The 13,654-nt window shown below is 40.7% G+C and overlaps 1 protein-coding gene across 11 annotated transcripts in view; it reads right to left on the reverse strand.

Annotated features, from left to right (window-relative positions):
- The window catches only part of LOC121278899 (vacuolar protein sorting-associated protein 13B-like), a 1,102,197-nt gene that overhangs the window by 900,491 nt on the left and 188,052 nt on the right, over nt 1–13,654 (reverse strand). For all 11 annotated transcript variants that reach the window (XR_005943292.1, XM_041189400.1, XM_041189399.1 and 8 more), the window contains 2 exons: nt 13,270–13,392; nt 7,801–7,938 (listed from right to left, as the gene is read on the reverse strand). Coding sequence is in view for 10 of the 11 variants with exons in the window: in XM_041189400.1 (XP_041045334.1) it covers nt 7,801–7,938; nt 13,270–13,392 (261 nt within the window). In the remaining variant the exon portion in view is untranslated. The remainder of the gene's footprint in view (nt 1–7,800; nt 7,939–13,269; nt 13,393–13,654) is intronic.

The following is a 13,654-nucleotide window of genomic DNA, read 5'->3' on the forward strand; positions in this document are numbered from 1 at the left end:
GTTATTTTAATATGTTACGGCTGTTGAACTTCTTTAGGGAGATAGACATTAGCTTTAATAGTTTAAGGCATGGCAGGATGCATCAAGTGTCAATAACTGGACAGGGTCAGTGTATTGACAGAACAGTGACATGAGGCTAACATTCCACATGGAAAAGGGTTTGGACACATGCCATGCATGTCGGAGGCCATGACTTCAGAAACTATTAAGAGCTGTGCCTTATCAAGGAATCCTTGGCGTAACAACCATCTATGCAATCACGTCCAAGGCTTTCCGCCTGAACATTGCCATGTCCCTCACCTCACCCTCAGATGAATGGCCCCAAGCTGCCATTCCTTCTCTCTCAAGGGCGTCCCCTCTCTGAACAGCGAGGTTATGGGGGGTGCAGCACCCCACAGCCACGAGGGGCATATGTGATGGAGCATACTGCATTGCTCCTCCTGATCTGTCAAAGCACCTGAGCCTCATTTTCAATAGCCCGATGGTCTGTTTGATGATGGCCCTAATGCCTCCATGGCTGTAACTATATCTCCTCTCCGCATTCAGGGCGCCCCTATTGGTGTCATGAGCCATCTCTTCAATGGGTACCCCTTGTCACCCAGAAGCTATCCATCCAGGGAGTCAGGACCACTGAAAAGGTCTGGCACCTATGAGTTACGCAGAATGAAGGAGTCGTGGCTGCTGCCCGGGTACCTGGCGCATAACTGCATATCCATCGGTGATGATCACAGACTAGCTGGGAGTTCAAAGAGTAGCAGCCTTTCCTGTTAACAAGGTGCAAGGCTGTTTAGCAGGAGCTTTTATGGTTACGTGCCTTCCCCCTGTATCTTGGGGAAACTGCAATCACTGCAAACCTTCGGGCTCTTTGCAGTTAACTCTGGTCATCAAAGAGGTGTAATTAGCATCAGTGAAGACCTTGATACAGTGGGGTACAGCAGACTGCATTATGCCACTGAGGTCTCAACATGTTGCCTGAAAGGACTCCAGCATGAAGAATTTGAGTGCGACAGTAACTTTGACAGGTACAAGCATTGACGGACCCCCAACGCAACTGGGTGAAATCTCCCCTGCCAGCATGTTGCAAAGGAGTGTGATTGTGGCTCTTGAGAGCATTGTGCTTCTGACATCTACAGATAGCCCTACCTCTGCCTATATACTCGAGGGGCTGCATAAGTCCTTCTAAGCCTCCGCTGGTGATGCATGAAAGCTTCATCACCTTCTGGATCTGACACAGCTCTGACACCCTCATGCATCACCTGGATCTCCTGATGTGTCCTTCTTCCTCTCACTCTCCTCCTCCTCACTGGAGGTTGTGTCTCTCACAGAGACCACATTCACCATGCTTGGCCTAGTTTGAAGGATACGGTGGTGGTCAAGGTCTAAATGGACCATCTCTGCAGGAGGAATGCGGTCCCTAATTAAGAGAAGTTTGAAATCCAAAAAATGCTTCTTGCATGAAGCACTTCCAACAGTCACAGAACTCTGAGATGCTAAGCTGAAGCTCAGGGCTCAGCTGAACCCTTTAATACACCCTAACAAGCTGCCTAATGAAAAACGGGAAACCCATCTGGCATGAAACACAATCTGCAAGCTTTTTTTTTACTTAATACTAGATTTATTTACAGAATGCAGTATTACACATGACTGCCTCCTCCTTAACCAATCTCAGTCTCCCAGCAGTCTTTCTTTATATCCTTTTGGGTTTTGTTAGAATCGGGATGATGTGTTCAGCTGCCAAATCCATAGAGAGTGCACCTCTGGTGTTTCAGAGCGTACACCACATCCATGACGGTGACCGTCTTATGCTTGGCATGCTCGGTATAGGTGACAGCATCCCTGATCACATTCTCCAGGAAAACCTTCAGCACCCCGTTAGTCTCCTCATAGATCAGGCCCGAAATCTGCTTGACACTGCACCGCGAGCCAGGTGGCGGATGGCTGGTTTGGTGATGTCCTGAATGTCATCACGAAGCACTTTGCGGTGCTGCTTTGCTCCGCCTTTTCCGAGTTGCTCACACCACGTATTATTCCAGTCAATTGCCTGATTAACGGGCTTAAGTACACAATTTAACAAAATTTAAATAATGCATCAGGAGGTTTCTTTTTGACAGCATAGGCAACACCATCCATTTTCGCTCCAAAATATTAAACAAAATCTGCAATAATCTGTTAAGCAGCCAGAAGGTCTAACTGACCACCATTTTTGAACACGACAATGGGCTAAATGGTCTCCTTCTATGATTTCTATGATGCTATGGCCTGAAATCATACTTCAAGCCAAGTGATCAGAGCAATCAGGAAAATGAGTTTCAAAATAAAAATTATTCAATGCAAGCACTTTGAGAAGGTTTAAGTTTATAAACGATGAATTGCAAAAATACTGAATGAGTACTTTGCCACTGATTCACAGAATCTAGTGAAAAATGCAAGAGGTGGTGGTGGAGCAATTAGACAGGGCATCAACAGTTAAGGGAAAATTGCTGTGAAATTCAATTTTTTTTAAATTTGCTCATGGGATGTGGGCGTCGCTGGCTAGGCCAGCATTTATTGTCCATCCTTAACTGCCCTTGAGAAGGTGGTGGTGAGCTGCCTTCTTGAACTGCTGTAGTCCATGTGGTGTAGGTACAGTTACAGTGCTGTTAGGGAGGATTTTGACCCAGCAACAATGAAGGAATGGTGATATATTTCCAAGTCAGGTTGGTGAGTGGCTTGGAGGGGAACTTGCAGATGATGGTGTTCCCATGTGTCTGCTGCTCTTGTCCTTCTAGATGATAGCAGTTGTAAGTTTGGAAGGTGCTGTCTAAGGAGCCTTGTTGAGTTGAGTTCACGCAGTGCATCTTGTAGATGGTACACATAGCTGTCACTGTGCATCGGTGGTGGAGGGAGTAAATGTTTGTGGATGGGTTGCCAATCAAACGGGCTGCTTTGTCCTTAATGGTGTCAAGCTTCTTGAGTGTTGTTGGAGCTACACTCATCTAGGCAAGGGGAGAGTATTCCATCACACTCCTGACTTAAAGTGGAAAAGGCATGAGGGACTAATTGCATGAATTATGGAATGTTGAGAAAACAGCAGAGTCTCTGACCACAATTTTTCAACATCCTTGACAAGAAGTTATACCTGGGGTTGTCAATCCATCCAAGAAAAGAGGAGATAAAAGCAATAACTATAGACCAGTCAGTCTAGCACGGAAAAAGGATTTAGAAATGGTAGCATAGCATCAAGCTAATATTCACCTACTAAGATATAGGACAGCTAGCGTGGATTTTAAAACACTCGATATGTCTGACAGATTTAATTAAGTTCCTTGGAGAAATAAAAGCATACTGATAAAGGAATTAACGAAGCAATAAATGTTGTGCATATGAATTTTATAAATGCCTTTGATATGGTGTTGCTTAGGAATTTTGGTGAGGAAGTTAAAGTACATGGTACTAAAAAAGGAGTGCAGCAGCATAAATAAGAAGTTGATAAGATGGAAAGGCAGAGAATATTGGTTAATGGCTTTTTCAGACAGAAGGATTGTAAAAGCTGCATCCCCCAAATGTCATTACTGGGGCCACTGAATATGATATACAATAGAATAAATATAAATGATGTGGATAACACCATAAAAAGAGACATGGTTGAGTTAGAAGAGGATTATGAGAAACTTCAGGTGACATCTGATGCAAAGAAAAACGAAATGGTGCATTTTGAGAGGAAGAATAAGCAAAGGGCATACACATGAAATAGTAAAGTTTCAAACAAGTAGAGCAGAAAAATTGCTGTGTACTGATACAGACATCTTTAAAACTAATAAGGCTGTAAAATAAGATATGGAATCCTAGGATTTAATCATAAACTTGCATAAATTATTGGTTAGGCCACAGTGAAAACAGAATCACAGAATTGTTACAGCACAGAAGGCCATTCGGCCCATCGTGTCTGCCCCAGCTCTCCTTAGGAGAAATTTAACAAGTGCCACTGCTCAGCCTTCTGCCCATAGCCCTGCACATTCTTCCTTTTCATATAATAATCCAATCGCCTCTTCAATGCCTCAGTTGAACTTGCTTCTACCATAATTTCAGATAGTGCATTCTTGATCCTAACCACTCAATGCGTGAAAATGTTTTTCCTCATCTCTCCATTATTTCTTTGGCCAATTGCCACAAATCTGTGCCCTCTGGCTCATGATCTTTCCACCATCAGCAACATCTTTTCCCAATCTAATCTGTCCAGGTTCCTCAGGATTTTGAGCACCTCTATCAAATATTCTTTCAACCTTCTCTTCTCCAAGGTAAACAGTCCTTTCATCTCCAAACATCAGTAATGAAGAGAGACTGAAGAAACTGGTGCTCTTTTCATGGCAGGAAAGATTAAAAGTTGATCCAAAAAATGTATTGAAAGTAGTTTTGATAAAGTAAATCAGTAAAAGCTATTTTCAATGCCCTCTAATTGCCAGCTCAGCCAAAGAAATTTTTTTTCTTTAAAAAGAATGTTGTATGTTTTCAAAACTTAAGTAATTCTAGAGCTGGAACTTCAGCATTCAGTCTGGATTCATTCGTGATTGGATGCGATATTTAAAGGTATATCATAAAATCAAGTTCTTTAGACAACAAGGTATATTTAAAAAATTCAGAACTGCAGGTATAATGTTGTGCAATAAATTAGAATTAAAAAATTGAAAATTTGGTGCACATGCTAAGCTCCCTGCTAGTATAACTTTTAAAATAAAGGACGTTTATTGTGCAACTTGTGGTCTTGCCTGAAAAATGCAAAAAAAAAACAAATTTTCTGCATCTCGCATATTCATATGCAAGACGTGTCACTAAAACCGAAAATACTGAAATGTGCAGCAGGTCAGACAGCATCTGTGGTGAGAGGAAAGTAGGATTAACACTTCAGGTAGATGACCTTGAGCCGAATTCTGACAAAATGTCATCTAGCTAACACATTTACCCTCTCTCCACAGGTGCTGCCAGACCTGCTGAGTATTTCATCATTTTTTTGTTTTAATTTCAGCTTTCCAACATCAGCAGTACTTCACTTTGTACCAGATGTGTCTGTTGTCTTTGACAGTTAACATGAGAGGAGGACTCTCAAGACTAAGAACTGCTAATGCTGCATCGATATCCTGGAACAGAATGCATAATTATTTTATCCGCATTCCAGAATTTTCTAACCAGATAAAATACCCAGATTCTAGGCTTTTATTGAATGAATCACGGCCAGTGTCCACAGCCACGACAGTGGAAAGATGAGCACAGGAGCACAGTTCCAATGACAGAAACAGTCCCTGTTCCAGAATACACAGATCAGTGAAAGTATAAAAAAAAACTTTGTTAATACGAAAGTTGTACTTTCAAAAACAGTTCAAATAGTGAATTAATAAACAGAATTGAACAGGCTGGGGTTCTTTTCTCAAGCAAAGAAAAGACATGGGTGGCTTAATAATGGACTTTGAGATTATGAAAGGAGTTGGTAGGGTACTAGTAGAAAAGATAATTCCACTTACAGGGGAGAGACAAGAACTAGGGGCAATAAATAGTAGACAGTCATCAATAAATCTAATAGGAAATTCAGAAAAAAAGGCTTTACCCAGAAAATGATTAGACTATGGAACACAAGACCACACTGAGTAGTGGAGGCAAAGAGTTCAGGCGAATAGCCTAGATAAATTTAAGAGGAAGCTGGATAAGCACGTGAGAGAGAAACGAAGAAAAATGTTGCTGGCGTTAGATGAAGGTTAAGAGGCTTGTGTGGAGCATAAAAAATGGAACATGGATAAAGGCGAATTTACACTGAAATACTTTGTCAAAGTAACTTCAACTACAATAGAGGAGAAAAGATGCTGAGCATTTTTTTAAAGCAATAACTTTTTTAAAATGCATATTCTAAAGTAATGAGTATACTTCTGGCACCTAAGTAGTGTAATTATTACTATAATATTAACAAATTTTCAACCCCACTGTCTGCCAGCTAAAACCTTAATAAAGTTTGGCCAAGGACACAGAATTCCTTGAAGCACTCATGAGTCCAAAGATTGACATATTACAACAAGGTAACCCAGGCAATGTGGTGCAAATTTAGGGGAGGGAAGAGCACAGGCACAGATGGTCTTCATCTGTACTGTATATTTCTATAATGTCAATTCATATATAATATTGCTGGGATATAGACTGTGCTTCAAAGAAGAGTGGAAACCAGCACATAGACCAATAATTCCCCCTTCATACTCAGTTAGTGCACTATACAAGCAGTGAAGTTATATTAACTAAAGCCTACTCGACATTTTCATTCTAATGAGCTAGATTTATAAGTTAGCTCTGTAAAAGTCTTGAGCTGACCTTCTTTCTAATTGTCTAAATCTGTTATGTCAGTTTTTGTTTTAAATTAGAAAATGTGAAAATCTTGTTAAGAGTCATGTGTCTTTAAAACATAATGTAAGCTACTTGTACAGACCAGTTTTTTCTTCCTCTCATGATACACCTCAGCCACCCAACACGCACAAGTGTGAAATAGTGCGCAATATTTCGGACGGCGGGCATGCACAGGAGTAGGCAGCGCACCCGCTGACAATTAAGAGGGCTGTTAATCCCATTAATTCATTAATTAAATGAAATTTTTCCCTGCCCGTCCAACCTTACAGTTGGCGGGTGGACGGAAAGGCCAAGCAGACTTTGGATTTTTGAGGAAACCTCATCCACAGGCGGGATGAGGTTTCCAATGTTAATTAGAAATAAAATAAAAATGTTTAAATCGTATTTCGTACATGTCCCTGCTCATGTGACAGAGTCACATGAGGGGTCATGTTTTCCTTAATTTTACCATCTTTATTCGTAAAGTTTAAAACCTTCAGCTCCCTGCGGCAGCTCTGTGCCTTCAGGGAGCTTTCTGTGAGCGCACCCGCACAGATGAGCTGATTTCCACGCTCGCCCTCCCACCCGCTCAGGCAGCGCTGAGCAATTCATGCTGGCTGGCCATTTATTGGTCAGCCAGCGTGAAATCATGGTCGGGGCCCGATCGCGTGCAGCAGACCATTGCGCGGCCGCTCCCAGGCCTGCCCACCTGATGATGGAAAAATCCTCCCCCATGTATTCTTTCACAGGTTTGTCCCTCACTCGAATGTCAGAATCAGCCGTGTTATCAGCTGGAGTATGGCTCAGTTGTCCTACTACTACAGTTGAATTGCCAGCATATGTTTCTCTAAGCAGTTGTTCCTCTAAGTTGCACATTGATGCAACATTGTCAGTGCACCATGATTGGTGTTCTCATGTTCACACTGTAGCATGACATCGACGCTTCCTGGTGCACAACGTTTAGACTCAGTGCCCAAAATCTCGAACAATATTGAACAAATGCTTGAATATCAAACCAAATGCTTACAGCAGATGCTAACTACCTGATTTAATTGACAATAGCAACTATTGTAAGCAATGGATTCCCTGTTTAACTCTTCAGGGTTGGTCAACGATTTTGAAATGTTGTTAACAGTTATCCCTACATGCACAACCAACATAAGCGAAGTCAACCAATTTCTCCACTGGCATTATAGCCTGAGGAACATCATCAAGCTGGTAGTTCAAATTAGCACAGTCAGAAAGAAGTGACTCTATTGCTTGCCTCTACTGTTTCCATGTCAGGCCCATGCTGGGAAGTAATTTCATTTAACCTGTGTAACCTAACTCAGCAAATATTGAAAGCATTTATTTCTGAAGATTTCAAAAAAATCTTATAAATATTTCATGATATAATTTAAAATAGAACCTTGGGAAAATAAATTCTCCCAGTGTACTAATTAGTTTTAGTAATGACCTGACCTTGTGTTGGGCAGCATCCAAAATAAACTCAGCCCTCACTCCATTATTTTCTGGACTTCGGTAATCGAACAGGGAATTGGTGAGGTATGTTAATCCTTTGCTGTTCAGGCTTTCACCGCAACTGAAGAAACAGGCTTCCTTCAAAAAACAAAATGATACGATTGTTAGGTTTTAATTTAAAAATGGAATCAAAATGCATTTTTCTGCCAATTGTATAAGTAAGAGTCTGAGTTCATTTTAATGAATTACTTAAAGAAATAAATTTTTAATTTTAACCGTTTTAACCTTTGCATCCATTCACCAAAATACTATACTATCAATTTTCCCTTTTCTGGCTTAATTGTCCCAACAAAGCTAGTTTGCAGCTAAAGTAGAGCTTGTTTCATGTGTGAATGAAGATGAAATTGAATCAATACTTACACATAAAAATAATTAAGATGGTTCACCAAAAAAAGGTTGGTGTTTCATCATGAAGAACACAGAGACAAGAATTTGCTGACAAAAAGAAACTGCAAAGCTTAATGTCTCTTGCTGTTGTTAATGTGTAAATTGCCCAACAACTTGTGGAGAGGAAGAACTAACCTGTGAATTGCCACAAGTTGTTGCATGGTGTGCACCACTCTGCCTTTAGTTTTGAACAAATGGCATTCCATCCTTACCCTCCCTGTTAATTTTAAGAGCTTGCTGGATTTCCACATTAATTACTCATGAAACACACCACAGAAGTCTAGTTTAGTAATTAATAGCATAAACATGCTTTTACCAATGTGATAATTGTTAATCATTGTTAATCAATCTCTCTGGCCTGGAAAGAGAAAATTGTGAAGTCTCATTCCTTCAGGTAATGAACTATTGAAGATCTTTAAAAAGTCAAATTTTGATTTTTTTTTTACATTTTCTTTCCCACCTTATTTCTCTTTCTGTACCTGATTTGAGTCTAAAGCACCCTCCTCATCAGCCATTCCTCTGTTTACTTCTCAATCCCCAAATCTCATTGATTAAGGTGATAGACTATTGGTTCCATTATTCACTAAGGTCCCAGATGCCGTGTTAGCCTTGCTGCATCATTTTCAGTTAGCACTTCCAGCATGTTTGGCTACAAAGCTTTTTTGACCTGAAGAGCGCAGTAAATAGCAACTCTGCGAGACCCCCATTCTAGCAAATTCTGGATCAAGTTCTTTAGAAATCCGAAAGAAGCAACTGAGAAATTTACTCCGGTAGATACACTTCCTCCTCAGGGGCAAACCCCAATTAGTAACACCAAAGATCTTAAGGTGCGGATGGCAGAGCTAAGGCTAAGATATCCCCAAGTATGCACAGCTTTACTAATGGGAGTTCGACCGGTGAAAAACATGCACCCTACCAGCACAATGTAAATGCAAGCACTGATGCAGCAAGAACTACCCTTGCTATTATGGTGTTGGTTTACAAGGTTATCTGGAACAGAATGCTTGGAATCACAGTTCCCCAACAAGGGATCTACTCTTCCGATTCTACATGTGAACCAGGCTGGCTGTCCAATTAAACTGTGCCCTGACTTTTTTGGGATACATATGGTTCAGGTATAACATTAAGCTAGTCTTCCCAAAAGAACTGGTTTAGTTCCAAACTTTCGTTGTCAGGCCCATTTGCAAACACCTTGATCACTAAAGAGCTCCTAACTTACCTCCACGCCGAACCTAATATGATTAGACAGTTCCTAGTGCTCCCAGATTGGGAAGACTACGAGAGGGAGTACTGTCAATGGTTCATGTCTCACATTTTTAATCAATTTCTAACTTTACAGATCAAGCCTTAACTGAAAAGCAATCCCCGATTTTAGATGAGCCAATCCTTAACAGCTCTTCATCTACAAACTGTGTTAGCTTATTTCAAAGTCAATAATACACCACTTATGTGGAGAATTGAAGTAACAAGAATTTCACCTGCTGGTTTATGAGACAACTCCACTTTCAAGTGATTTCATGACCCAGAAAACACTAAAATACACAGGCCCTCCAGCATCCAGAATGCATCTTTCTCAACCTCTGACCCTACAGACCAGTTACACGAGTCCTGACCCCACCAGAAGATAAAAAATAAAAGGAAAGGGAAAAAAAATCCATGAAAGTGCTTTAATTTAGCTTTCAAGCTTAATTTTTCATTTTACTATGCCTGAAGGATAACCAGCAAAACAGGTTGGAGGTAGAAACAAATTCTGTAAAAGAGCAAAGGACTGAAAATTCAACAGCAATGCCTGCCTGCCCATTCAAACCAATTGTTCTGGTCTGAAGTCACCTATTTTGGCAGGTTTCACCAAGTTAGAACTGATTCTGAAATGGCTCTTATAGGTAATTTATAATAGAAGAAAGGATCAATTTTTAGCAGGATTTCAATCGTGTTTATTGAAAGAAACTTTGAATAGCATTCCCTCTCCTCAAGCATGTGCTTTTAGTGCAATGGAAGCATCTGATTAGCCAAGACTGTTATGGCAAACACAAGGGAGGGAGAGAGGACAGGATTGGGGGGGGAAGAGAAAATACTTTGTGATGGTACTGTCCGTCTACCCTCAGTATTAAAAGAAGACAATAGTCCATTCAGGGATCTATGAATAAAGGTAAATGATGTTATAATCACAGCTATGAGAATATTGGTCAAGCCTGATACTTGTTAGGATCTGGCTTGATAGACCATAATTATATAATGCATGAAAGAACCAAGGGTAAGGAAATAAGTGGCAGAATTCCAAGATTAAACTGAAACGCCAAAAGAATCTTAACTATACAAACATGAACAAAACAATACAAGCAATAATGACTAAACATGTACACTGAGCAAATGACATAATGATTCTGAACAATACGAGCTTCTACCTTAAACTCAATCCAACAGATTTAGCCCAGCTTAACCCTTTTGCTATGAGCTTCACTCATACTCTGGAGGCAGTTCCTTTTTCTCTGGATCTGGATATATACAGGTCACAGCTCAGGTCTATGGTATATTCCTATCAATAAAACATCTTGGTCCAAGTACAGGCGTCACTTACGGTCACACACCACGACCCACCAGACACACATAGATAATCCCTTGGCATCTTTTCTGTAGCAGGACTTCTCCCTTTACAGAACTACTTGGTCCTACCAAATTCTCTAGAACTCTCTCTTTTCTTCTCTAATCACACAGAACTGAGTTCTCTGGTTAAATACAACAGACTGGTTGTCTGCAGCCTCCAGGTCTGCTTCTCTTAAACATACCTTTTCCTGAAGAAAACCAAAACTCACGAGGTTTCCTTTTAAAACACACCTCCACCCTCAGTAATTTTCTCCATTGCAACTTCAGGGTTTTCTTGCTTCTAAACGCCTCTCAGCCGGATCAAAAGTTCGAGCATGGTTTGTGAACACACACACTCTTGTTAAACCAAACCAAAAGTAAATAATCCCCAATTTATCTTAAGCTGAAACCAAAACCCTACATCCTTAACCCTTAATATTGTTCACAGTAGAGACAGTTATAACAATACCATGTTATTTAGTATCTAGCTATACCTAGTTAAATTTAGAGCCAAGCCTTTGATTTCCTGAAGGAGACATATAGCTGAATAGCAAGCAGAGTGCCCAAGATGCCTCCATCCAAACACAGCCTCAGCATTCTTCCACCTTCCAAACCCACAACTACTACCACCTAGAAGGATAAGGGCAGCAGATAGATGGGAACACCACCACCTGGAAGTCCCCCTCCAAGTCACACCATCCTGACTTGGAAATATACCACCATTCTTTCACTGTCGCTGGGTCAAAATCCTGGAACTCCCTTCCTAACAGCACTGTCGGTGTACCTACACCACATGGACTGCAGTGGTCCAAGGTGGCAGCTCACCACCACCTTCTCAAGGGCAACTAGGGATGGGCAATAAATCAGAAACAGAATTACCTGGAAAAACTCAGCAGGTCTGGCAGCATCGGTGGAGAAGAAAAGAGTTGACGTTTCGAGTCCTCATGACCCTTCAGCTGTTCTGCTGAATAAACGCTGGCCCAGCCAGCAAAGCCCACATCCCGTGAATGAATAAAAAAAAGGATCTGCACTAAATTACTTGTGCGGCACAAATTGACTGGAAAAGTTAGAAAAATGAATGAAAAGGCACTTCAGGAAGGAAAAATGTAGCTTCTCTCTTGCATTGAAGTTATAAACAGGATTCTGCATAACACAATGCCAAGTGGCTCAATTTAACAAATCGTTGATAACTATATTAATCAGGTCAATCTATTAAATTTTCTGCATTTTTCAGTTAAGAGCTTCTGAATACTACGAAATGCTAGAAAACTGAAGTGCTGAATTTCTCCCAAACATCTTTATATCAGATAATAATTTTGCTTGGTGAAAATAAAATCCGCATTAGCACATTCACAATGCCACAGCTCAAATAATATAAAAAAGCATGCAAGTGATAAAATGCACACCCACAAATTCTCCCATCACATTAAGTAATAGCAGATCTTGTTCTTTGCCAAAAATCACTCTCAATTCCAGGAATTGTCCTGGAAACCAAAGATAATCCCTGGCTTCTTTTCTTCACTGCCAATTGTCTCCTTAAATGCTTTTTGTCTTTTTTTGCCTGTCATCACCTTCAATAAGTGCCAGAAGCCGATGGGCTTCTTTATCACGAAGATCTAACCCATTCATTCAAAGGCAATGGTCTCATCCTAACCCATTTCCTAGCCCATCAAGCCAATCTTCTTCTAAAATTCTCCCAATCCTAGCTCTCAACCTATATTTTCATCTAACTCTCTCCCATCGCTTCTCATTTCCTCCGTGACCTTATTCTAGCTATTGAGGCCCACGCCCTGCTCTCTCACCCCTATTTCCACTAAATTGCTGACCACCCAACTTCCCTTCCTAGCAATTTCCTCCAGTTGAAAAGCCAGTTAAAAGGCAGAAAGACCGAAATCAGTGCTCACAGCGCCACCACAAACTATGTACCTTCACTACCAGTCTGAGGTTGAAGTCTACTATTTAAAACCTTGGATTGTAATCTGACCCCAGATCCTCTCATCACAAAGACTACCTATTTCGATCGCCATAACATCTCTCATCCCTGCCCCGACCACAGCCTATTTGCTGCTGAAGCCCTCCTTCAACAACTCTGTTGTTCCAATGCTCTTCTGGCCTCCCATTCTCCATAAACTTAAGCTTATCTGGAACTGTCACCCTCATCGCTTCATTGCCTCATCAACTGAACCTCCTCCAATCCTACAACCTTCCAAGAAACACTTATTCCTCCAAACAGCCTCTTCTACATCTCCTGCTGCTTCATCCCAACATTGAGAGCTTTCAGCCATCTTGGCCTTAAGGTCTGGAATTCCCACTCTAAACCTCTCCATCTCTCTCCTCTTTACCACCCTCCATAAAACTTGAAATTAGTTTCTTCTTATCACAAAGGACACGAGATAAATGTAGCTGTTGTCCTAACAAAAACAATGGCCAATTACTTACAGTTTCACTTCTGTTTGTAGTTTCTTCAAAGTCTTTCACACCCATTATTCCCTTAAGGCATAAAGCCTTGCAGCCCACAAAACCCATTTGGCAATCAAAGAAAAGCTCTCCCATCATCAGCACCTTAACAAAAAACAAGATGAATTATTGTAGTTAAAGCACATACAAACATGAAAAACGCTTAGCTTCCTCTTCTAAAACCCATTAGCAATAATGCAAATCGACAAAAAAATAGCTTGTTTAACAGTTGAATAGAAGTGGAAGGTGAAACATAAAAGTAGGAGTTAACATAAATCACAAAAGTTCGCTGTACAACTTAAATAAAACAACTGCAAGTTAGTATTTCACAGTAAAAGCTAGGAATTGCCTTCAAAGTAATTATTTC

Source organism: Carcharodon carcharias, chromosome 6 (genome assembly GCF_017639515.1).
Source record: "Carcharodon carcharias isolate sCarCar2 chromosome 6, sCarCar2.pri, whole genome shotgun sequence".
Classification (NCBI taxonomy): domain Eukaryota; kingdom Metazoa; phylum Chordata; class Chondrichthyes; order Lamniformes; family Lamnidae; genus Carcharodon; species Carcharodon carcharias.